The following is a 23,407-nucleotide window of genomic DNA, read 5'->3' as shown; positions in this document are numbered from 1 at the left end:
AATAATGGGTTTTCACTCATTTTTTAATATGCAAATTGATCAGAGAGACGAGCAACGTCGGTCGTTTATATCTGAGCGATTGATTAGATTTAAGAGGTATATAAGAGGAAGAAAGCTTCTGAAGTATCTTTTCTTTGCACTGGGTACATTTTTGTCTGTGGCAATGATCGTTATATATTACATCTACTATATGATGGGTTCTTCTGCAGGGGATGGACAAGACGCAGAAAATGAAAGACCTCCAATAGAAATGGCAGAAGAAAAAGGCACGGATATAAATATGCACATGGCTTCGAGCGATGGCACAGATGCGCTGGTTCCTTACGTAGAGGGACAGCCTCTGAACACCTTCCACTCGTATGCTGCGCAAACACCAAGCATTGTTGTAACAGAAATAACTGAAGAAACTGCAGTTGGGGACTTAGAAAGAATTTATCCAGAGAGAATATACACAGCTGGCAAGACCTGCAATGATAATCTGTGTGGAAGATGCACGGACTGTGCGTTCTATGAAGACAGGGAGCTATACACCAAGATGAAGAATGCAGTGAAGTTGTACAAAACAACCACTCTATACGACACAACAGAAAAACTTACAGAGTTCGTCGACGGAATTAACAAAATGCACTCGAACTTTGATGAGAAGTATATGCAGTTCTTGGCAAAGGAGATCTCCAACGACAGAATAGTATGGATTACGCTTAGACTTACTGCACCATCCAACTATATGTCAAACAAGGCGCCTCTTGTGTGCAGCATATTTGCGGAGGGAATTGAGTACTGCTCAGTGCACAGATTCCGGCTGCAGGTTGTCTCAAAGAATCCAGGCTCTGGATATATGGAACTTCTTGAGCCATACTTCAAATACAAAGGATACAGCTTGCGGTCCTCGCTTAAGAATCTCTGCAAGCAAGTGCTTGCTCTAAAGTCAGGAGAGACTGCAGAGGTCTCTTTCTCAATGGTGCTGCCAAACCACATTAGCTTAAGCAAGGTGTCTGCAGCAGAGCAGAGCGAGAGTATATGCAGCGCGCATGAGAAAAACATGCAGCTGCTTGAAAGAGCTGTGTGCAGTGACTACACAATAGAGTCTATTGACAAGTCTGGCAAGACCACAGTGGAGTCAATCCAGAAGTACAAGCTGGCCCACTTTGTCTCACTATTTGGATACAAAAAGAAGAGCGTCAAGAAGGACAACATCTTAATTGCATTCTCAGCAACCCCAAACAGAACACTTGAAGGAATCTTTGATGATGCCATGAAGTACTTAAGAAGGCTGGTGAAAGTATCAAAAGTAGAAAAGAATAAGATAGAGGAAGGCAAGTACTATGGAAGCGAAGAGGTCTATGGAATAAGTCTTTTGTCGTCAATCTGTGGATGGACGTACAAAAAGGGCCCTGTTTCCATCAAGATAGCTGCCCGCGATGGGATGATTGAAAAAGTGTCTGCATGCGGAATGACCATCCACTCGCCATGCACTGTGGAGGAGGCTCTGCAGCTGACCCCCATCTTTGACCAGGTGGTGGCTCTCTCAAACACTGGAAGTGCTGAGTTTGTGCAAACAGCCCGGGACACCTTGGAGATACTAGAGTACAAAAAACCAGGATGCAGAGCAGAGATTGAAATGGATCTGAACAAAAACACTTTATTTGGATACATCCGGGTGTACAACCCATTGGGAGATCTGGAGTCAAGCAAGATGTACGAGTTTGCTCTTCTAGACGCTCTTTGCAAGGCCCTGGAAGATGACACAAAAGAGCCATGGCTTAGCACGTTTATGCAGTCACTAGCCTTTGCTGCATGCATCAAAAAGCCAGAGAACTCTTCAGCCATGAACGAAGTTATAACTGTGGGAGAGTTCCTAGGAGCACCAGAGCCCCTTTCAAAGAAAGTACACACTAGAAAGAGCGCAGAGGACACATGGGATGCTCTTGACGTCCTGTACTCCTACCTCGCGGATAAAAAAACTGGCCCAGTAAACTATGTATGTCTGCTTGTTGGGGAGTCTATCTTCCTAAAGCTATCAATTGTAAAAGAGATAGATGGCGAGAAGGTGATCTACACAACACTCTACAGCTACAAAAAGAAGAACCTGGTTGAGAAGATCCGGGATGCACTGAAATCCAATGTGTCCTTTGGTATCTTTAACAAAAAGGACCTAGTTGCATGGAGCGGAATCAATGTGGCATACAACGTATACAAGAGCAAGATCGAAAATATTGCTCTGAATATTGTGGACTATGCATACTACAGAATCTACTTCTCGGCACGGCCTATCCTAAACGCAATCAAGAGAGACAACTTGGCAGAGATAAAGCCAAACACAGACTCGCCAAAGATGGAGGAAGAATTTTTCGCATGGCTTGCTGGGTTCACGCGGTTCAGCACTGTATCAATAGACCACCCAATTCTTCCAATGATCATGGAGTGTGGCTCTGGGCATTCTCTCAGCTTTACAGTTGAACTTACAGAGAAGAAGATAAAGTCAAAGGCAAGTGAAACATCCTGCAAGGTAAACATTCGGTCAGGAACATTTGAGGAGACAGTTGAGCTAGACTATGCAGAGCTGGGAACTTCAAGCGGCACAGTCTCTGATAATGAAAAGGCCCTTCGTCTGCTATTTGCACGAGTGCTGAACCTTCCCACTGTAAAGGAAGATCCCGAGGCCTTTTTGCACATACACATTGAGACCCTCCCGCACTATCCTACCATGTACATTCATGTAAGAGAGCATGGAGAAGGAAGCCAAGCGGTATACAATCCAAAGGAAAAGATAGAGATAGATCTTGCGGAACTGAAGAAAAACGCAAAAACCTTTATCTCTGAGGCAGGAGATGCATTTTTAGTCGAGAATCCACAGCTGATAACTAACGGAAATATGGCAATACTACTAGCTATTGCTTAAATATAGTATTATGTGTCGCTTTGCAATAAACCATATTTATCCTACTAATACTGCTATTTAGCACCCCCTCTATCCAAACTTTCTTTTTTCTCTTTCATGGCTACCATATAATTTTCATATTTTCATCTACTATAGCCTTCACTCTACCCAGCATTATAATTATATATAGACACTTTTCATTTTTACAAAGACACGGTAGTAGAAAAAACACAATTGCACTCTGCAAATTAATCTAAAAAAGATGAAAGAAGCAGAAAGAAAGCATATTCTTGTCTAAATACGCGCATACTATACAAACATTCATTTCATGGCACATTCTATATAGAAAAATCACATTTCGAAAGAGAGCAACACTCCAGACAGGAGATAGCAGTCTAAGATAGATAGGGTAGTTGTCAATTCAGGCTATATTTGTGTATTGTTACTAGTGTCTGGATGTACTATGACTGTTATTCTTGGTAATTAAGATGTACTGCTTTTTTAAATATCCCCACGTGATTATATGAAGTCCTTTTGATTAATAGATTTTCTAGAGTTATTTTCCTTTATATCAGTGATATTATGTCCTCGATTCGAGAAATAAGAACTCTACCACGATATAGATAGAGACAGTAGATCATGGAAATATTAATGCATACGTAGGCTCAAAGTAATTCAAAGTATAATTTGCTTTTTGCACAAATAAGAATATAGAGGCTAAGAAAAATATGCACTCACAAAGTATATGCAGATTCTGTGCATTGAAAATTCACTCTGTACCAAATCAGTCTAAAAATGCTTTCTACAGTGCATTTCAAGCAGGTATAGTAAAAATTATCTAAAATCAAAGTGTTTCTTTAAATATAGCAGAACATGAAAAGAAATGGAAAGAAGCCCAGGAATAAAAAAGTTATATATAATCTCAATTGCTAGTGTTATTGGAACTATATTTCTGGTTGGAGTTGGAGTATGCATTCAGAATATATATCGCATGGAGGCCGATTTAGTTACAAACCCGAAAGTATCAAAAGGAATTGAAGTACCCGAAGTACTAGAAGAAGTTAAAGTACCCGAAGTGCCAGAAGAAGTTAAAGTACTAGAAGAAGTTAAAGTGTCAGAAGTATCTAAAGTACTAGAAGAAGTTAAAGTGCCCGAAGTGCTAGAAGAAGCTAAAGTATCTGAAGTGCTAGAAGAAGTTCAAGTGGCTAAAATGCCAGAAGAACCAGAAGAAGTTAAATTGTTGGAAGAAATTGAAGAACCTAAAGAAGTTGAAGACTCTGAAATATTCGAAGTATTAGAAGAAGCTAAAGACTCTGAAGTTCTTGAAACACCAGAAGAAGTTAAATTGTCTGAAGATATTGAAGAATCTGAAGCACTCGAAGTATTAGAAGAAGCTAAAGTGCTTGGAGTACTCGAGGTACCAGAAGAAGTTCAAATGTCCGAAGTGCCAGAAATACTCGAAGAAGTTAAAGCACTCGAAACACCAGAAGAAGTTAAAGTATTTGGAGTACTCGAGGTACCAGAAGAAGTTCAAATATCCAAAGTGCTAGAAATACTCGAAGTACCAGAAGAAATTAAAGTATCGGAAGTCCTCAAAACACCAGGAGAAGTTGAAGAAATTAAAGTCCCTGAATTGTCTGAAGTACTCAAGCTACCAGAAGAATCTAAAGTTTTTAAAGAATTCAAAACACCAGAAGAATCTGAAGTGCCAGAAGAAGTTGAAGTAATAAAAAAGAAACAGCCCATAGAGGAAGAACGTACACAGAAACATAGCATACTGGAAGAGGCAGAAAATGTAAAAAAAGTAAACTCACAAGAGAAGGAAGAAACCATTAATCCAAATTTGGAGGAAGACTGTCCATTACAGAGACAAAATAGTATAAGGAAATATAAATCTAAGAAATCTAATCTGGATAACAATAGAAAGAAGGATTTAGAAGATGAAGAAATGAGTGATTTATATGACTCAGTGCCTGTAAGATCTATAAGTATAAAGCCTTTAGATCTAGATAGATATTTAGAAAGCAGTGCGCAAGAAGAGGCTAATGAAGAAAATATAAATGCAAGAGGTCATAATATCAGTCCTAGCTTGAAGCAAGATAGTGTGTTTAGTTATAGTGACTTGAGTGGAGAAGAGAAAAGGCATGTTCTTACGCCAATAATAGAGGACTCAGATACAGATACATACTCGTTTGAGGAAAGTGAATGCAAGAACAGTGAAAGTGCAGATGAGAATGAAAGTGATTCTAATTGTAAAAGCTCTTCAAAGTACTTCTCAAGTGATTCTACCTCAAATGAGCATAGCTATGGTATACCTCCAATGACAGAAAGCTTTATTAATAGTGGCCCAGCAGGAGCCAAAAAAAGGCCAGAGAGCATAAATTATTCTAACATACTAAAAGGTGGCAAGAATGCAGTGGACTATTTGCTAAATGGTGGAGATAATCCAACCACATCACAAGATACTGAAATATCAGACAAAAAGCCAATATGAACTTAACAGAATCTTCCTAAAAGAACATTTAAACATTCTATTTCTTCCAGCAGTCTATTTAGTAGGAAAATAAATCTTGGTCTGGAAGATGACACAAAACTGCATAATCCACAGAAAATCAAGCAGATGAGAAGAATATGCAAGTAGAAAGTGCAAGTATATGCAGAAGCATCAAGTTTTCAGTCAAAAGCATTTATAAAAGTAAATTTATACCTCTACCAAAGGTGAGGTTTAAAAAGAGTTGCAGCATGCACATACGGCTTGATCTAGAAGTATTGGCCAAATACAGCGACATAGCAAAGAAACAGAAGAAAAACAAAGTATATCTTAAATAATAGCCAGAATCTTCTTGAAAATCTAGCTAGGCATCGCCCAATGGTCAAATATTAAAGACATACTGAAGAATAAAAGGATTGAATGAACTTAAATCAGATTAATACAAATTTCATATATTTAGCTAGTCTTGAACACTTATATAAGTAAAAGAAATTCTTCTATTAGCTTTAGATATTTTCTAAATAATTTTATTAAAAATAATATGACTTAACACCAAATAAGCTTGCTGTGCATGGAATTTAACTAAATTCCGCAAAGAAAAGTCAATCGACGTAATATAAATTCCAACTACAAAAATGCAGAACTTCTTCCTCTGAGAGTATTTCACTCAAATAGCTTGTGTGGACAGAATAGCTCGCACTGAAAACTAAAAAGCAGAGAGAGGCATGAATAGAAAAACAGTCTAGTAAAGATGTGAAATTGAAGTTAGATGTATAATAGAACTCTAATTCATTTAATCGTCAGAAAAGCTCTATAAATCATTTATATCCTAAACAAAGTAGTTATTGTCATAAGTATATGTGCTATCACATCAACAATGCTGTGCTTGAATAGTGTGGAAAGTACAATTACAATACTAACTGCAACGTATAAAAAACTTGCAGTAATATATATTAGATATATCTTCTGCCCGAACTCCACAGCATCCCATACATGATCTATTTTGCTAGCAACCCATGCGCTGTAAAGCTCTGAAAATGCAGTAGACACATAAACTAGAGTTACTATGGCTGAAAGTGCCAAATCAAAGAGAATATTGTTTTTTGACTGTATAAACATGTATACACTATTAATAACCTTTCTGTATACAAGGTATGATATAGTGTTGCTAATAATAATGCTCAGTATGGCTATGATAATGCAAACAGTATATTTTTTAAACGAAGGATATTCTCTTTTCATTGTCCTATAGATGATCACAAGTGGGAGCATAGTAAAGTATATGAATCTCAAAAACCCAGAAATAATTGATTCGTTCATGAAAATTGATAATAAGATGCCGTCATCATCCATATACATTCCAAATGTGGCGCAATATACGAATGGGAACTTAAATGCAATGTAAATACACTTAAGAAAGAATAGTACGATGTACAGGTATGTGGTTAGTTGCAGCAATTTAAGTATGAATTTAAGAGCTCTTTTGAGTATATTTTTTGAGTTTGTTGTTTGAATAACTGGGAAAGGATTTTCATATGACTCATGCTCTATATTCTGTAAGTGGCTGGACTGTGTGTTGTCATAATTTTCGCTCTCTTCTGTAAACTCAGTGCTCTGTGCATCTGTATTATTTTTTTCTTCATTGTATTCTTCTTGCATCTCCTGATGAAAATTATCATCATGTAATTCGGTTTGATCATATGTGTTCCATGCGTGGGTTGAAGCTGGATGATTTGTATAATATGAAGGAATCCAAAGAAGAACTTTAATTGCATCAAATAATTCCTTGAGTGCTATTCTAAGCCCCCGGGACATAATTGTGTATCGTAAATCTGAATGCTGTTTTCGGGTGAGTATATTCAGCATGAAATTGTAAAAAATGATTTTTAGCTATAAAATATTTATATTTTTGCAGCTAATTGGATGTTTTTATTCTTATTAGGCATGATGATTGGCCATTTGTATAAACAGAAGTCATTACAGGGGATACATGGTATTTGGTCTCTTTATACACTGCATAAATTAGTTAGTTCGACATAGAAAAAAACATAATGAGGTGTAGCCTGAATTCAATTAACTAATCATTTATAGCTGCTAGGTTTCTGCAAAAGAAATAAATTTATGCAATGTGGTGTGCAAAAAATACCGTGGAATAGATAATAGATTCCTACACGGCCTGCACATTGCGGAATAAGAAAAAGCACAGTTGTTTATTCTTTGTTTCTAGAAAAACTTATCAAACTGGTCAAACATTGAGGAAAAGCCTGGTGGCATCATCTTCTTCAGCTGGTTTATCTGGGATCGGGCTGCATCAGGGGTTATGTTTTTGTCATTTGCCCCGTTCTGTCCTCCTAGAAGGCCTGCAAACATCGGATTTGAGGAGATCTTTTGGAACATCTGGGCCATCATTCTGTATGTGTTGATGGCATCTCTGACCTGTGTGGGAGTCACACCACTTCCTTTGGCTACACGCACCAGCCTGGACAGAGATCTAATAAAGACTTCTCCGTTGGTTTTAAGCTCTTTCTTTGTCATGGCTGTGAAGATTGTTCCCATTTTCTTGAACTCCTTCTCGTTGAACATTGAGCTGTTCAGTCCTGGAATGAGAGAAAGAAGCTGCCCAATGGGGCCAAGTTCAAGAATCCTCTTGTACTGGTCATAGAAGTCTCCTATGCTGAACTCTCCTGCCTTGATTTTTCCAATGAGCTCCTCCTGCTTTTCCTGCGAGATATTAAGTCCCTCAATCTTCTCTGCAAAGCTGGATATGTCACCAAGACCCATTAGCCGGCCAACAAATCCCTTCGGGTTGAATGACTCAATGTGGTTCATGCCCTCGCCTGTTCCGATGAATGCCACAGGGGTTTTTGTCTCAGCCACGCTGCACAGAGCGCCCCCAATGTTCTTTGTTCCGTCTGTTTTTGTGATAATGACAGATCCAAGCTTCACACGAGACATGAAGCTCCTTGCGTGTATCTCAGCAGTCTGCCCAATCGATGCATCCACCACGAATATAGACGCAGTTGGGTCAATTGCAGCAACAATTTCCTCCATTTCATCAAACAGCTCGCCCTCCTGGGTGTGCCTTCCACTCGTATCGACTAGGACCAGATTGCACCCGCTTGCCTTCAGCTTATCAGTGCCTGCGCGCGCCACGTGTGCAGGATTGACTGAGTCACTTGGAATGTACAGCTCAATGTTCATGCCCTGGACGTTCTGCTTGACCTGCTCGTACGCCCCGGCTCTGAAGGTGTCTGCACAGACAATCCCCACCTTGAAGCCTCTCTGTTTATAATACTTGGCATATTTACAGCATGTGGTTGTCTTTCCACTTCCCTGCAGTCCAACAAAAAGAACAGTTGAAACCTCTTTCTTTTTTGGCTTGAACGGCTCCTTTCCAGAGTCCATTATTGCGCACAGCTCCTCAAACACTATTTTCTGAAGTGCTTTTTCTTTTGCTGACTTTGTTGGAATATCTTGCGGCTTAAATCTTTCTAAAATTCTCTTTCGCACATTTAGAACAACTCGTGTGTTCACATTTGATCCAAGAAGAGACGTGGTTATCTTTTTTATGGCATCGTTCAACTCTTTCTCGCCTTCCTTGGACCCAAAGAAGCCCTGAAGTGCGTTGCTTATTCCTGCGCCTAAGTCTGAAAGCATTTCGTTTTGACAAAAATTATTTATTTTTATGTGCGTAAATTAAGACCTCTGCAAGCTGTATCTTTTGCAGCCTCCCGGGGCACCCGCTTCACCAGGAGAAGCCCTTCCGCAGAAAGACGTGCCCCATATCAAATCATAAATCCCGAAAACACTTTAAGATGTCTTTATAAATTAAAGCACAATTCAAGATACATCTAAATTATTTTTTTATAGGGCATGGACTTTAGCAAACAAGAAGAGAAAATACAGAAATACTGGGAGTCAATAAAGGCTTTCGAGCTAAGCAACAAACTAAGCAAGGGGAAAAAGGAGTTCTCGTTCTATGACGGGCCTCCATTTGCAACAGGTCTGCCGCACTATGGACACATCCTGTCTGGGACAATAAAAGACACGGTGACGCGTTTTTACTATCAGCAGGACTACCACGTAGAGAGAAGATTTGGCTGGGATTGCCACGGTCTGCCAATTGAGTACGAGATAGACAAGATCTACAACATAAAGACAAAGCAGGACATTGAGAAAATTGGTGTGAAGAAGTACAACGAGTACTGCAGAGAGATTGTCATGCGATACTCTGGGCAGTGGGAGGCCATTGTTGGGAGAATGGGCAGATGGATTGACTTTAAGAATGACTACAAGACAATGGACTTCAGCTTTATGGAGAGTGTCTGGTGGGTCTTCAAAGAGCTGTACAAGAAGGGCATGGTCTACCGGGGATACCGAGTGATGCCGTACTCGACTGCGTGCAGAACGCCAATGAGCAACTTTGAGGCAAACCAGAACTACAAAGTGACAACAGACTTGACAGCAACAATCAGGCTGCCTGTGCTTGGGGAAATGACCATAAACGGAACAGTATACAGTAATGTGTCGTTCCTTGCATGGACAACCACGCCCTGGACACTTCCAGGGAACTCTGCTCTGATGGTGAACCCTGAGATGGAGTATGTTCTGCTGAAGGATAAGGTAGAGGGTGCCTATGTGATAGCAGGGAAGTTCTATGCCAAAAAAGCTGCGCCTGTGGAGGTGTTTGCTGGAAAGAGCATTGTGGGCGTGGAGTACACCCAGCCATTTGCATACTTTGAGGGGCGAAGAAGCAGCGGATACTTCAGAACGTATGCAGCTGAGTTTGTCGTGGAGGGCGCCGGTACGGGAATAGTGCACTGCGCGCCTGGATTCGGAGAGGAGGACTACACTGCATTTGTGGCAAACGGCATTATAAAGGAGAATGATGAGGTGGTCTGCCCGGTGGATGAAAGCGGAAGGTACACAGAGGAAGTGTTAGACTATGCAGGAAGATACGTTAAGGAGAAGGAGCTTGAAAAGGAGATCATTCGGTACCTGAAGGAAAAGGGCGTGCTCTATGAAACAACATCAATTGATCACAGCTATCCGTTCTGCTGGAGGTCTGACACGCCTCTGATCTACAAGGCAGTGCCCAGCTGGTTCGTGCACGTGAAGAGCGCAGTTGCTGATCTGATCAAAATGAACAAGACCATTAATTGGAGCCCAAAGTCAGTGGGCGAGGGCAAATTTGGACTGTGGCTTGAGAATGCCAGAGACTGGTCGATCTCAAGAAACAGATACTGGGGAACCCCAATACCCATTTGGATCAGAGAGGGCGCAGGCGCAAATCTCACAGAGGACGACATTATCTGCATTGGGTCGGTGGAGGAGCTGTACGAGCACACAGGCATAAGAACAGCCGACCTGCACAAGGACATTGTTGACACAATTGTGATAGAGAAGGGCGGGGTGAAGTACATCAGAACAGAAGAGGTGCTTGACTGCTGGTTTGAAAGCGGAAGCATGCCGTATGCGCAGAAACACTTCCCGTTTGAGAACGAAAAGAGGTTCCAGATGACATTCCCAGCAGACTTTATTGCAGAAGGCCTGGACCAGACGCGAGGATGGTTCTACACACTGCACGTGCTTTCTGTGCTGCTCTACAACTCAGCTGCTTTTAAGAACGTAATGGTGACGGGACTGGTGCTGGCAGCAGATGGGAAGAAAATGAGCAAGCGGCTGAAGAACTACCCGGACCCAATGGAAATCATGAACACCCACGGGGCAGATGCAATGCGCATGTACCTCATCTCTTCCACTGCAGTGAAGGCAGAGAACCTCAAGTTCACAGAGGCCGGTGTGGTGAGCATTGTCAGAGAGCTTCTAATTCCATGGCAGAACTGCCTGCGCTTCCTTAAGACCACATCAAGTGCGGCCAAGGAGGACAGCACCGGCTGTGACGTGGAGGACATTGCCTTGAGCGTGTCCAGCCTGGACATCAAGATAGATGAGGGCGACAGCATGCTGGATCTGTGGATTCTGCAGGAGTTCAAAGAGTTCTCGCTTGCAATACAGAGCGAAGGGCTTGAGTACCGGCTGCACAACATACTCCCAAAAACGATTGAGTTCCTGGGAGACCTGAGTCGGTGGTACATCCGGCTGAGCAGAGACCGCCTGCGAAACACAGAGATGAAGGTGCTGCGGCACATTCTCAAGGGACTGTCTGTTATCATGGCGCCCTTTACTCCGTTCTTCAGTGAGGTGTGCTACCAGGAGATCGCAGCGTGCAACGGGGATCTTCATAAGAGCGAGCCATCTGAGGGAGGCAACATTTCTGAGCAAAGGCTGTCAGTGCACTTCCAGATGTATAAAGAGCAGATAGAAAGAACCACAGAAAAGATACTGAAAGTGTCTAAGATGTCGAAGATTACGTCTCTTGAGAAAATTCTGACAGACTTTAGGAAGATGAAGAGTGTGATTGAGACGGTGCGTGTCATTCGAGAGAAGTGCGAGATAGCACTTAAGATGCCTCTGAAGGAGATATCCATTGTGGGAATGGAGATGTCTTCTGTTCTGACATCCATCATAGAGAAGGAGTCGAACTCGCTTGTGGTGAGTTACAAGACAGAGAGCGACTATGCGTGGAAGAAGGAGATTTTGCCAGACTTCAAGAAGATCAGCGCCCTCTACGGAGGAGGTGAGGTGCAGAAGAGAACTGCAGCCATTCGAAAGCGCGCAGCAGACCAGGAGGCCATAACCAAACTTCTGACGGAAGGCGCGCTGCTTTGCGACGGCATAAACATAACCCGAGACGAAGTTATTTATAAGCGAGAAGCCCTTAACCTTCCAGTAACTCTAAAGGGTGCATCTGCGTCTGATCTGATTTATGTGGTGATAGACACAGAGAGGAGCGAAGAAATAGAGATCCACTGGGTAAAGCGAGAGGTGAAAAGCTTAGTCCAGAAGCTAAGGAAAAAGGCAGGTCTGCACATAAGCGACAAGGCTCTTTTGCATGCAAGTGGAGTTGACAGCTCAGATGTTATATGCGACGCAAATACGTATATAACTTCAGATGAGCCAGAAAATGCAGTCAGCGAGACACTTAATCTTGCTGGAAGAAAGATCGTTCTGAGCCTGGCCAAAGAGCCATGAGTGTGTAGGATCTATTTTCTCTTTAAATAAAATATGATATTGATTCAGGCTATTGTTTTCTGCTTTTGCATTTTCCTGAGATTTTCTAGAAATAAATGCGTCCAGTGCTTGATAAAAGAAAAAGATTATAGTACGTGTTTATTTTGCAAATAACTATCGAAGACCGAAATAAATAAAGAAAGCAGACAAATCTAGAGACCCTGCAAGTATGCAACGGAAGAAAGCCTAGTAAGCGCATAGAGAGGATATATGGGTGCAGCGCTGGTAAAGATAAAAAATGCAGAATCTCATCACACTATATGCACACAGATAAATGGAAGACAAGAAATATGATTTGGGCCATATACAGCAGATGTGGATTGAGAATAGGGGTGTATATAAATGTAGAGTACTATTAAATTTGAACACCCCAGATGCAAAGACGTGTTTTGTGCACACAATTGCAATATATAGATCAAAATACAAGCTCTTTATTATAGAGTAGTATAGAGCGCTTAAAGACATTTAATAGTAGAAATAATTTATGCTATGCATTTTAGGAGGCACATACAGAATGTTTCTAAAAACGCAGTAGCTAGGAATAGAAAACAAAGTTGTAAGAACACAAATTTATTATTCCAGGGTAAGTTTTGCAGTATGTAAAGTGAAAAACAAACAGCATGGAGCCAGATATCTATTTGTCTATTCTTGGGCTCTATCAGAATTAGAAGTTTATAAAAACATCTACAAAAGCGCAGGGACGTATAAACCCGGGAAGGCATAGAGTCCTTCAAGGAATTCAGACTATTTAAAAAGAGCATGCAAAATGTTGAGTTATATCCCTGAAATACATACAGTCATTTTCTGTTGTTTAAAGAGAAAACTATAAAAGTGCAAAAATAGAAAATTTCAGAATGGATGAAATATCAGATGACAGAGCCGAGAGAAACAGAATAGACCGATTAGTAGAGCAGATCATAGTTATGGAAGAGGAAATGCATCAGATAAGAGAGGAAAATCGGGTTTTAAAGGAGAATATAATTAATTCAAACAAGGGCATATCAAATGAAATAATCCAAACGCTTGGGCAGCAAATAGCCTCCTTGCGGCAAGAAATCCTGAGCGCAGCGCCTGTCCAGGGCGAATGCTCAAAGTGTAAACAGGCAGTGAGCGCGCTGAAAACAACCACTGGCGATTTTAAGAGGCTCATATACAAGCTAGAGGAAGAAATAAGCCAAGTTCTGAGCATCGCATATGCGCAAAACAGCTCTCTGCAGGAAAAGACCGAGCAGATTGAACTCTACGCCCAGATAAATAACAAGCTGACCCTTATAAAAGAGGAGTACATGAGGCTAAAAAACCTGTGAGCATCTTTTCTGTATATGTGGTTTTTAGATAATAAAATAAGTATTTTCAGCTGTGTTTTCGTATGGAAAATATGCCATTAGAAGCCTCCAAGAAGCAGAACTCTTTTACTTCCATGCATGTTTGATTTACCCCTCAAAAGGCAGAACATAACCTGATATAACCCTGAAATAAGCCAAAGTCCTGATATATATAACCCAATCATACAAGTAAGCTGGCTACATCTATTATATGCCTAAATACCTTTATGGATGCGCTTTAGAGTATTCTGATTTTGTAAGAAGTACATTTGGGCTATTTCGTGTTATAAGCGAGAATTCTAATTAATTTTTTTATATTCTTCAAGCTAATGGAAAGCCTTATGAAGATGCAATATATTGACTATATTTTGTACATGTATATAAGTTATATAATTGATAATAACAAAGACAGCAAGCAAACCCTGCAATATACCCAAAATTCCAGCTATTTTTCATATTTAATATACAATCTAAAGAGCAAAATAGAATCAAAAGAGTACGAAAAAGATGATGAAATATTAACAAAGTACATAATATTTCTGATCCATAACAAAGTGCTATCGCAATATGAATCTCCTTTAATAAATAGAAAGTTCTATGCAGTATTTGAGCATCTGCAGAGAACCAAAGGCCAGAATATGCAGCAGATAAAAAGGATTATTCTGTGGATGTATAATCTGCTCTTGAAGAAATCCCAAAATATGATGGATCATTATGAGAAGATGAAAGATGAAGAGATAAGCTCACAGATTGAGTTAATGATGCAGACCGCAGCAAGCGAGGATGTTGTAATAAGTGTAGAAGAAAGAAAGAAGTACTTTATAGAATTTAAAGAAAGAATTCTTAAAGAAACACAAAGTATATTTGAACATCTGAGTTTGCCTCTTCTTACAACAGTAAGTATGAAAGAAGAATGCGTCTCTGAAGTGGTTCACGAAATATTAGAGCAGAAGAATCTTCTTCTGGAGACTGGAAGTGCATTGCTTGAGGATGAAGTTGAAAATATTAAAACCCATTCTATTTTATGCTCAGAAAAAGACGGAGAAAAAATGAAGACGCCAAAGAAAAAGGAAGAAGACAAGCAAGAGGAAAAATCCTTCACAGACAAGAAGAAAAAGTACACAAGCTTTATCAACGAGTACAAGCACATAAATCTTAAGTCACTAATTAACACACAAATTCCAGGAGTCGAAGTTGAGTGGAATGAGAGCGACTTGGAGGATCCAATAGAATTGGAGAAATCAAATCACCCAGACAGCATTGACGAAGAAAAAGAACTTTCTAAAGCAAGCAGCAGCATGAAGACGAATGCCAGGAGACCAAAAAAACTTTGGACAGCGAAAGAAACAGAAAAACTTATTAAAATAATACAAATCTGCGGAACAGACTGGGACAGAGTGCAAAGAAAGTGCGACTTCAAGAATACATCAAGAGACCAAATTATAGACAAGTACAAAAGCCTGGTCAAAACAAAGAGAATGGAGCGGATGCCTCGTAGGAAGTAAATTCTATAACCCAAACCCCGAATAACCCGGTATAACCCGATTAAACCCGGTATAGCCCGAATAACCCGAAACAGACCCATTATAATAGTGCAGAAAGAATTTGCATGCTACCCAGATGAAACAGAAGGAAAGCAAAGAAGATAAACATCTGTATGTGTTATCCTTGTAGGGCATAGTACAATAGTTAGATCTTCTTTGCTTTGCCTCACGTAATACTTTACTTTTAGACAAGGTGAGAAACTCATTTAGGATACAGGGCCATGAGTAGAAGCACCAAGAGACAAGTGATCAAGGAATGTAAGTTTATAATTAAATAAATGATATAACCTGAAGGCGAACAAGCACATATAAAGATATGATATGTCCTAGATCCTTTGCCGCACACGAATTTTCTTCAACAGCAGTCCATTTTTACACATAACCCGAAATCCTAAATAATTACTTACAGATAAAAGTGCTCGCTATAGCCCGAATATAACCGCAAAACATTCACATTTAATGTACGCCATATAAACTAATCTGAATACAACCAGATTTTTTTAAAGAATATTTATTACTGAAACGAACAAAACATGGAAAATGAACAAAACTAGAATGCATTTGGAGGATAGATTGGGTGTTTCACTCAGGCATCTCCAATTCATCCTTAAATAAAATGGAAAGTGCTTCTGTTTCAATCTCTCTTCCCTTTTGATCAATTCTTTCCTTTACTTCTTTCTCTACATAGGAGATCTTCTCCTTTATTTGCGACAGAACCACAGGCAGCTTTTCAGATAATTCGTTAACTGTGGATTTAATTCGAGTGACATCCTCCTCTGGTGCTGGTGCTTTCTGGGGAATAGTAGCATGCGCTGGTTTATAGTTCATCTGCCGTATGACTTCTGTGCACCTTTCAGAAACTTCCTCACGCAGAGTATGTGGAAGTTCTCTTCTAAGATTGCAAAGTGTATTTAGAGCTTCACTTTTATTTTTCTCTGCTTCTTCTACTTCTGCAATTAGCTTTGCATGCTCCTTCTTTCTTTCAAGTTTCTCTTGTGTCACTTGCCCTATATCAAGCTCTTCCCCTCCTATTTCTACATTCTTCAGGAAAAGATTCTTTATGTGCATTAACACATTTAGTTCATTCTGGGTGTGCTTTGCTGTTTCGTCAGACCCCAGGATTTCCTTGAAAATATCCTCAAAGGCCTCAATGCTCTCTAGCTGGATTTTCATTAATGTAGAATCGCAAATATTTTAATATTTTCTCATTCACAGAGTATTCCTACAAAAATATTCTATAATCCAAAAGCCCAAAATAAAAACTGCACTTGGACTACTGAAATACTTTTCTATGTAATTAGATAGCAGTTAAATATAGCACTATTCAGATTTTATTTAAGGCAGTTAATTTAAACTTGCGGAGGAAAATGCAAAGGCACACATGAAATTTAACTCGTGCAAAAGAGCAGAAAAGTAGCACACTTTATATGAAAGAGATCCAATATCTGTTTTTTCCTCCTCGAGATATTAGTCTCACTCATAATAATCTAGATATAATTTATTTCTTGTTGTCTATTTATAGACCTCCAGGAGAAGCCTATCAAACTGGTGCCATGAAAGTATTCTAGAAGTTAAGACAAATGGCAGCATGTGTCATTTATTGAACCACTTGATCGTAGACGCCTAAACAAGTAGAACTCCTTTTAGCGTGTTGGCCGAGGCCAAATCCTGGGGGGGCAATGACCAATTACCAACTAGATTGCTGGCCCAGAGAGAGGTTTCATGGCCTTAAAGACAAGAAAAACCAACGCCAATGATTGTTACATACTCTGCGTAACATCTGACTGTATTCATATTATTAGCAACAGCAGAAACAGAGATAATAGTGTTTGTTGGAACACCCAGCCATAGATTATTGGCTTGTTTGTTTATTTAATAGAAGGTTAAAACTAAATTAAAGACCAAACTATTTAAAGATTTGAGTTTTCGAATAAAAAATAGAGTTTGGCAATTGGCCCCTTAAGATGCTAACTCAGATAATGGAGGTCAAGAAACCAAAGCATTTAAAGAAAAGATCTTTTATTTATTTATACAGAATCGGCTGCAGAGTACTTCTTAGCTTAATAACGTTACAGAGTATTCTTACAAAATTAGCAGTGGAGGACATAAAGAAAGTTAGTAAGGCTTTTATTGGCAGGAGGCAAGATGTATTTATTAACCCAAAGGGACCATTAAATCTGCTGCGTGGATACATTGGAAACCGGAATGGATATATGTACAACAAGCGATTTTATTCCTCTGAAATAGACACAGACTATGTGTTGTCTAAGAAAGAAATATCAAGTAAAAATGAACAGGTTTATAAATTTACAAGAACACCAGTCAATGACAGAGTATACAAGGACATAGCTACACAGGCCCCGAATGGCAAGTATCTTAGCACTTATCACGCACAGCTCATAAAGATGTTTCCGTCTGCAGCTGGAAACCTTTCTATTGAGGCAGGTAGACTAACTGCACTTACAAACTTCTTAAGAGCAGAACATGTCAAGAAGGATGCAAAATATATCCTTGCTGCACTGCTGCTTCTCTCAGAAGGTATTGACATTAAAATAGCTGTAGACCATACAGAAAAGAAAAAGAAGCTCGTGATAAAAAGCAAAACAGTCCAGGAAAAAGTGTTTGTGAAGGTAGAAATGTACACAGCAAGTATAGACCCAGCTGCTAAGCCGTATAAAGAGGATATATACCAACACGAGACAGCCCAGATCATCAACTTCTATATTCGGTGCAAAGAGAATCCGCTGCTAAAGAAAGGAAGTGAGTTTGCAATGCCAACTACCAGAGAAGAGTTTCAGAGCGGAAGATTTTTGAATAGTGCAGGGTTCCTTATACAGACATACATATACGAGTTTATTAATACTGCAGAGGACTACAAGGACTTTGTGGATGCAGTGCATGAGCTACTAGTTGATCAATTTACTGAAAAAAGCAATCTAAATAGATATACTAAAAAGAATTGCAGGAAGGTGAGAATATTCAAAGAGCTTTTTCTAGTAAAAGGAGCATCTGATGAAAACATAAAGCACATTGAATCATTCTGTAACCTTATTCAGGCTACAAATATAGAAATAAGATTTCCCTTCCTTGATTCCAGCCAGCTGCCGCGGTATACTAAAGTACCACAGTGTAAACTGGACAAGTCTGGTTTTGAGAGAAGCAAAGCCTTATACTATAGCGACTGTGTAGAGACAGCTCTTCTTGGGCTGTTCTGCTGTCTAGCATACAACCCAAGAACAAAAAAGTATGAAACACGCCACATGGGGGCAGGAATAAGTAAAGAGCTGAAGGAGTTCTTTGAAAAGTATCCTAAGCCAACTAAAGCTGCCGACTTCGAAATGCACAAGGAGTGGAGCAGAGTTGTTGCATGCTTAAAGAATGACAAGATTGACTACGAACAGGATAAAAACGGGCTTCTCTCTGGGATTGGAAATATATTTCTTGCTATAGCAGAAATAACAGACCAGAAAAAACACACACTCGCGCTAATTAAGTATATAGAGAATGTATGCAGGGCAGGAAAATTAGATAATAAGCAGATATCTTATATTTCAGATAAGATAGAATTAATTATTCGGGCTTTATCACTGAATACAAATGTAAGAGTAAACTGCAGTCATATGGAACTTGAAAAGAGATCAAATGGCAAAGCAGATATTTTTTCTGAAATTAAATTTATCTATACGTTCAATAAAGCACGTAGTGAAATTGTTTTGAAAATAGATACAGACCACACAGACCTTACTTTTCTTTCATTACAGGAGGCTAAGTCTGCATATATTATAGAAGAATATAAAAAGGTAAAGAGTATTTACGATGGGCTAGACTGCTATATAGGATACATTATGGACCACTACTTTTATTTAGGATTAGCTGATTCAGGATCTGACTCTAAAATCCATTTAGAATATCGTAAATATACAACCGATCACATGTTACAGAATTCGTTTAAGGAGCCATATAAAGTACTCTTATTAGGAAAGCTTACTAGTACTAGCATTAAGTCCTGGATTATAAAGACTGTTATACTTAGTACGATTGGAACAAAGATAGATTCAACCAACTATTTGGTGCGGTTTACTAGAAACATTTTAGGAAGTGTTCCGCTTAATGATTTTACAGTTCAGCAAATAATGATGCGATTCTTCCCATTTCATGCAAGCTGGCAGAAATACTATCCAAGACTTGGATATAAGCCATCTGAGCATCCTGCAGATGCTATTTGGGAGACTACAGAAATAATGCATTTACATAGTGTGTTACTAAATCTGCCAGCTTCTATCGCATATAAAGCCATGCAAAACTATCTTAGAGCAAGTATAAATAATGAAAAGGTATATGATTTAAGACTTTGGTTTATAGCGTCAGAAGAACTGTTTGAACACATTACGTCTTATAAACTGGTATCTAATCTAATGGAGATTCATTGCATTCTTACAAAATCCACAAAAGCTGTAGACTTAAACTATATATGCTTTTTATGGTTTATTCATACATGCTCAAGTGGTAGTGGGTTTTCAACAGAGTTTATTAAGAAGGTTTACAGCTTTGTAACCTTAGATGACGATTTGGCGAGTTCGGTTATGAATGCTTTGGGAAACACTGTTTTAACCTCTAGACAATTTAAAAAATGTCTAAGTGTTTTAGAAGAAAGAAAAGCTCTTTTCTGCACAGAGGATGATAGAAAAAGCATGGAAAAGTATGATAAATTAGTACTGTACTTTAGAAAACCAACTTTTCCTCCAGTTTAGATTTAAATATAATCATAATATAACGGAAGTTAAATCTGCACATACATTTACAATAAATTAATCAGCAAACTATTTTATGACATTTTCCCAACATACATTAAATAATTATGTTATATTGTATGTACGCATGGTAGTAGGGATGCGATGGTATTTCCATTTGTGTGCGATCTCTAATACATGGTGTGTCCAAAGTAGCAGCATCCCCACCATGAGAGAGCAGTCTAAATAGAGAGTATAAGTGTTAGGCTTTAACAAGGTTATTTCAAATTTGTGTGTTAATACCTGTTTCACATAGGACTGTTGAAATAAGCGAGTTTAAAATATGCCACTTAAGAGGGCACTATGGTGCAGTAACTCGGGTTATATTAGAGCTAGTTTTTCTATATACTGCCATGTTGTTAGTTGTTCACTATATGTTTGCTAAGTATAAAATATTTTAATTCTAGCTGTGCTATGTGAAGAATCTTTGTACAAAGTACTTTAGCTAGAGTTCTTTAGAAATACTAGAGAAAAGCTTTTATTGAAATTTATAAAGACTTTTCTAGTCAAAGAAGTGTCTAAGTTTGTGCATCTCATGAAGTGGTAGAATCTGGCTTATATCGGCGTATAAGCTCGTCAAACTTGGCAATAGAGTCTTCACTAGTGCATAGCTGGTCCTTTAGCTCTGTGAGGGCTTGGACAATGATTTGCTTATTATGATATCTGAAATTCTCCGGAATATAGTTTGGATTCTGGATGGCATCAAAGTTTTCTTTAATCAGCTCTATATTTGGGATGTCCTGTAAAATAAGATACATGAACCAGGTATAGTGAAGATAACTTATTATCACATCTTTCTCTTTAGGATAGTCTTGTGCTATAACCTCATCAACTGCGTTAGCATACTCCATTTTGTTGTCTTTAAATATATATTTAAAAACAGGTTCAGCCACTTGAAAGTTTAATAATTCACACTGGCCCTCCGAGTTATATAGACTAAAGTTGTCTATGCAGTATTTAATCCATACAATGAAAATGGATATATCACAATCTAACACATATTCAACAAAATCATACCACATTGCGCATCCCATGACGTTTTCATATTGGTCCTCTATCATCTCTATATTCGGGTAGCAGAGACTACTGCCTTTTTTATTAAGCAGACCAGCGCACATAATTGGTGAGAGAACAAAAAGTTGAATTTCCGAGTTATCTAGCTCTGTGCTTCCTATTATGTTGGAGATAAACCGAATAATCGGATCCATTGGAAGTAGCTTTTTATCCAGAGTGTACGCTATAGAGCAGGCGACTAATTTCTTCTTATATTCTAAGTCATTCATCTTTTCTATGAGCAGCAGTCTATTTATGTCTGTGAAGTTGTTCTCAATGGTCTTGCGCACTTGGGCCTTTATAAACTCTTTGTTCTTCTCAGGAGTATCAAGATTTCTTGCTTCATAGTCAACATATATAGAAAACAGATTTCCAATGAATTCTATCCCATTTTTACAGATTTGTGCAATTCCATTCAATTTCCATACTCGATAATTATCAGAGTCCACAACAATAGGCTCTATCTTAATAGAACTATGGGCTTGGGATATTTTTATGACTATTTTATTCTCAAAGTTGCCTTGCTCAAATAAAATAGTAATCTCTCCACACACATCGTATCTTCCATTAGTACACTCATCTCTTGTAAGACAAAAGAACTCTATTTCTATATTCTTTGTCTTGGATAAGCGTTTAAGTAGTTCTTTAGTGTACTCTTGAATATCCTTTGAAAGACTATTCTCTAACATGCCCTCTTCCTCCTTTAACCTCTCTGAAAATCCAAGTATTTTCTTCTTTTCATCCTCTGGAGCATTTACTATTTCAGCAATAACCATGAGCATATTTATAATACCGCAGTCTAGCTCGTTTCTTCCCTTGCAGTATGTAATGCTAGGCTCGTCTAGACACGCAACAACATTGCACCACTTTATCTGAAATTCATTCTTTGTTGTGTCAAATGGCTGGTTCTCAGGGGCGAAGAATTCTTTCAAACTTTCAGAGACATTCCCCATATGGTCAGTTTTATATGTAGAGTCAGATGGATCATATGCCAGGCAGCAGAAAAGAGAAAGAATCATGCACTCGACGCAGTTGCTGTACTCTCCTAGTTTTGCAGAGAGCACTTTTGTTATTGGATCACGCATAGGAACAGATATATATCTAGGAAGTTTCATGCTGCCTGTAGATGAAAAGTCCCGATTTCCATTCATAATCTCTTGAGTTTTCTTCATTAGAGCCATACAGTCTGTGTCTGTTGCAGTGTTAGCAGGCTTAAACAGTCTGTCATATACAGAGTCATCTTTGCTTGGTGCTTCTGTCTTTGGTGCATACTTCTCTGTCATAGTGTGCACAGTCTGGATAAACTCAATTGCATTCTCTGCACTTTCTATGAATCCAAATATGTACGACTGTATCAGGAATTTAGGACTGTCCAGAAACTTTCCTGTGGAAACCTCATCATATGAGCACTTGTCCTTCATTATACTAAGCACTTCATGTTTGGTTGCATTCTTCTTGAAGAATTTGATCATTTGATTAACTTTCTTCTGTTGGAATGTTTCTTCCTTACCTGTTTTATCATTTTTCCATGGAATTGCCATGGACACTTCAAAGTATATTTCATCTTTTTTGCTTGGTTCATAGACCTTCAGTACTGTATTGCTGACATCAATGTGAATATTCACTCCCTCTGAAAAAAGCAGTAATAAAGCCAGAATCTGCAATGCATGCTTCTTTGTTTTATCTGCACGAAGGAACTGAACAAAGGACTGGTTTCCTCGCGTCTCTATGGTTATGTCGCCAGTTGGTGATGGAAACAGATCAATAAGATGACTGTGGTACTGCTCATTGTACTCATCCATTTTATTCTTTGATAGGTCTTTGTATGCTTTGTCCATTTGTCTATCTCGGTTATATGTATAGAATTCATAAAACTCACCTATACATTCTTTCTTTAAGAGATAGTCTGTCTTAATTTGTGGCGAAAAGAATCTTTTGTTGTACATAAAGTCCATTTTCTGGTAGATGTATCCCCGGAGGAAGTTGAGAGGCCCCTCTGGGTTTATCTTCACTGGTGCTGTATCCGTTGCAATTTCAAACTGCAGAGTGGTCTCCACCTCGTCCAATGTCATGTCTGCTCTGTGCGTGCTCATCAGTAGAACACTGATTAAGGCAACTGCCTTGATCCAAATAACGAAAGAATTCGTTTTCATTAAATAAAATAAATCATTTTTAATATATAGTAACGG

General features: G+C 38.9%; 10 protein-coding genes across 10 annotated transcripts; 6 read left to right on the top strand and 4 right to left on the bottom strand.

Annotated features, from left to right (window-relative positions):
• Positions 1-28: 28 nt before the first annotated feature.
• On the top strand, positions 29-2,902 carry NESG_00615 (uncharacterized protein; the record flags this gene model as incomplete). The annotated part of the gene is made up of 1 exon (XM_053048264.1): positions 29-2,902. The coding sequence occupies one exon, from the start codon at positions 29-31 to the stop codon at positions 2,900-2,902; it is 2,874 nt and encodes a 957-aa protein (XP_052905024.1).
• An 862-nt stretch (positions 2,903-3,764) lies between these two features.
• On the top strand, positions 3,765-5,375 carry NESG_00614 (uncharacterized protein; the record flags this gene model as incomplete). The annotated part of the gene is made up of 1 exon (XM_053048263.1): positions 3,765-5,375. One exon carries the CDS (start codon positions 3,765-3,767, stop codon positions 5,373-5,375), a length of 1,611 nt encoding a protein of 536 aa, XP_052905023.1.
• Positions 5,376-6,194: 819 nt separating this feature from the next.
• On the bottom strand, positions 6,195-7,238 carry NESG_00613 (uncharacterized protein; the record flags this gene model as incomplete). The annotated part of the gene is made up of 1 exon (XM_053048262.1): positions 6,195-7,238. One exon carries the CDS (start codon positions 7,236-7,238, stop codon positions 6,195-6,197), a length of 1,044 nt encoding a protein of 347 aa, XP_052905022.1.
• A 357-nt stretch (positions 7,239-7,595) lies between these two features.
• NESG_00612 (uncharacterized protein) lies at positions 7,596-9,029 on the bottom strand (the record flags this gene model as incomplete). The annotated part of the gene is made up of 1 exon (XM_053048261.1): positions 7,596-9,029. One exon carries the CDS (start codon positions 9,027-9,029, stop codon positions 7,596-7,598), a length of 1,434 nt encoding a protein of 477 aa, XP_052905021.1.
• A 216-nt stretch (positions 9,030-9,245) lies between these two features.
• On the top strand, positions 9,246-12,467 carry NESG_00611 (isoleucyl-tRNA synthetase; the record flags this gene model as incomplete). Its single annotated transcript, XM_053048260.1, has 1 exon — positions 9,246-12,467. One exon carries the CDS (start codon positions 9,246-9,248, stop codon positions 12,465-12,467), a length of 3,222 nt encoding a protein of 1,073 aa, XP_052905020.1.
• An 893-nt stretch (positions 12,468-13,360) lies between these two features.
• Positions 13,361-13,813, top strand: NESG_00610 (uncharacterized protein; the record flags this gene model as incomplete). Its single annotated transcript, XM_053048259.1, has 1 exon — positions 13,361-13,813. The coding sequence occupies one exon, from the start codon at positions 13,361-13,363 to the stop codon at positions 13,811-13,813; it is 453 nt and encodes a 150-aa protein (XP_052905019.1).
• A 347-nt stretch (positions 13,814-14,160) lies between these two features.
• On the top strand, positions 14,161-15,336 carry NESG_00609 (uncharacterized protein; the record flags this gene model as incomplete). Its single annotated transcript, XM_053048258.1, has 1 exon — positions 14,161-15,336. One exon carries the CDS (start codon positions 14,161-14,163, stop codon positions 15,334-15,336), a length of 1,176 nt encoding a protein of 391 aa, XP_052905018.1.
• Positions 15,337-15,957: 621 nt separating this feature from the next.
• NESG_00608 (uncharacterized protein) lies at positions 15,958-16,548 on the bottom strand (the record flags this gene model as incomplete). Its single annotated transcript, XM_053048257.1, has 1 exon — positions 15,958-16,548. One exon carries the CDS (start codon positions 16,546-16,548, stop codon positions 15,958-15,960), a length of 591 nt encoding a protein of 196 aa, XP_052905017.1.
• Positions 16,549-17,339: 791 nt separating this feature from the next.
• NESG_00607 (uncharacterized protein) lies at positions 17,340-20,126 on the top strand (the record flags this gene model as incomplete). Its single annotated transcript, XM_053048256.1, has 1 exon — positions 17,340-20,126. The coding sequence occupies one exon, from the start codon at positions 17,340-17,342 to the stop codon at positions 20,124-20,126; it is 2,787 nt and encodes a 928-aa protein (XP_052905016.1).
• A 572-nt stretch (positions 20,127-20,698) lies between these two features.
• NESG_00606 (uncharacterized protein) lies at positions 20,699-23,371 on the bottom strand (the record flags this gene model as incomplete). Its single annotated transcript, XM_053048255.1, has 1 exon — positions 20,699-23,371. One exon carries the CDS (start codon positions 23,369-23,371, stop codon positions 20,699-20,701), a length of 2,673 nt encoding a protein of 890 aa, XP_052905015.1.
• Between the last annotated feature and the right edge of the window lie 36 nt (positions 23,372-23,407).

This window comes from Nematocida ausubeli (assembly GCF_000738915.1).
Source record: "Nematocida ausubeli strain ERTm6 chromosome Unknown supercont2.2, whole genome shotgun sequence".
Lineage (NCBI taxonomy): Eukaryota > Fungi > Microsporidia > Nematocida > Nematocida ausubeli.
This window is presented reverse-complemented; position numbering and strand designations above follow the sequence as displayed.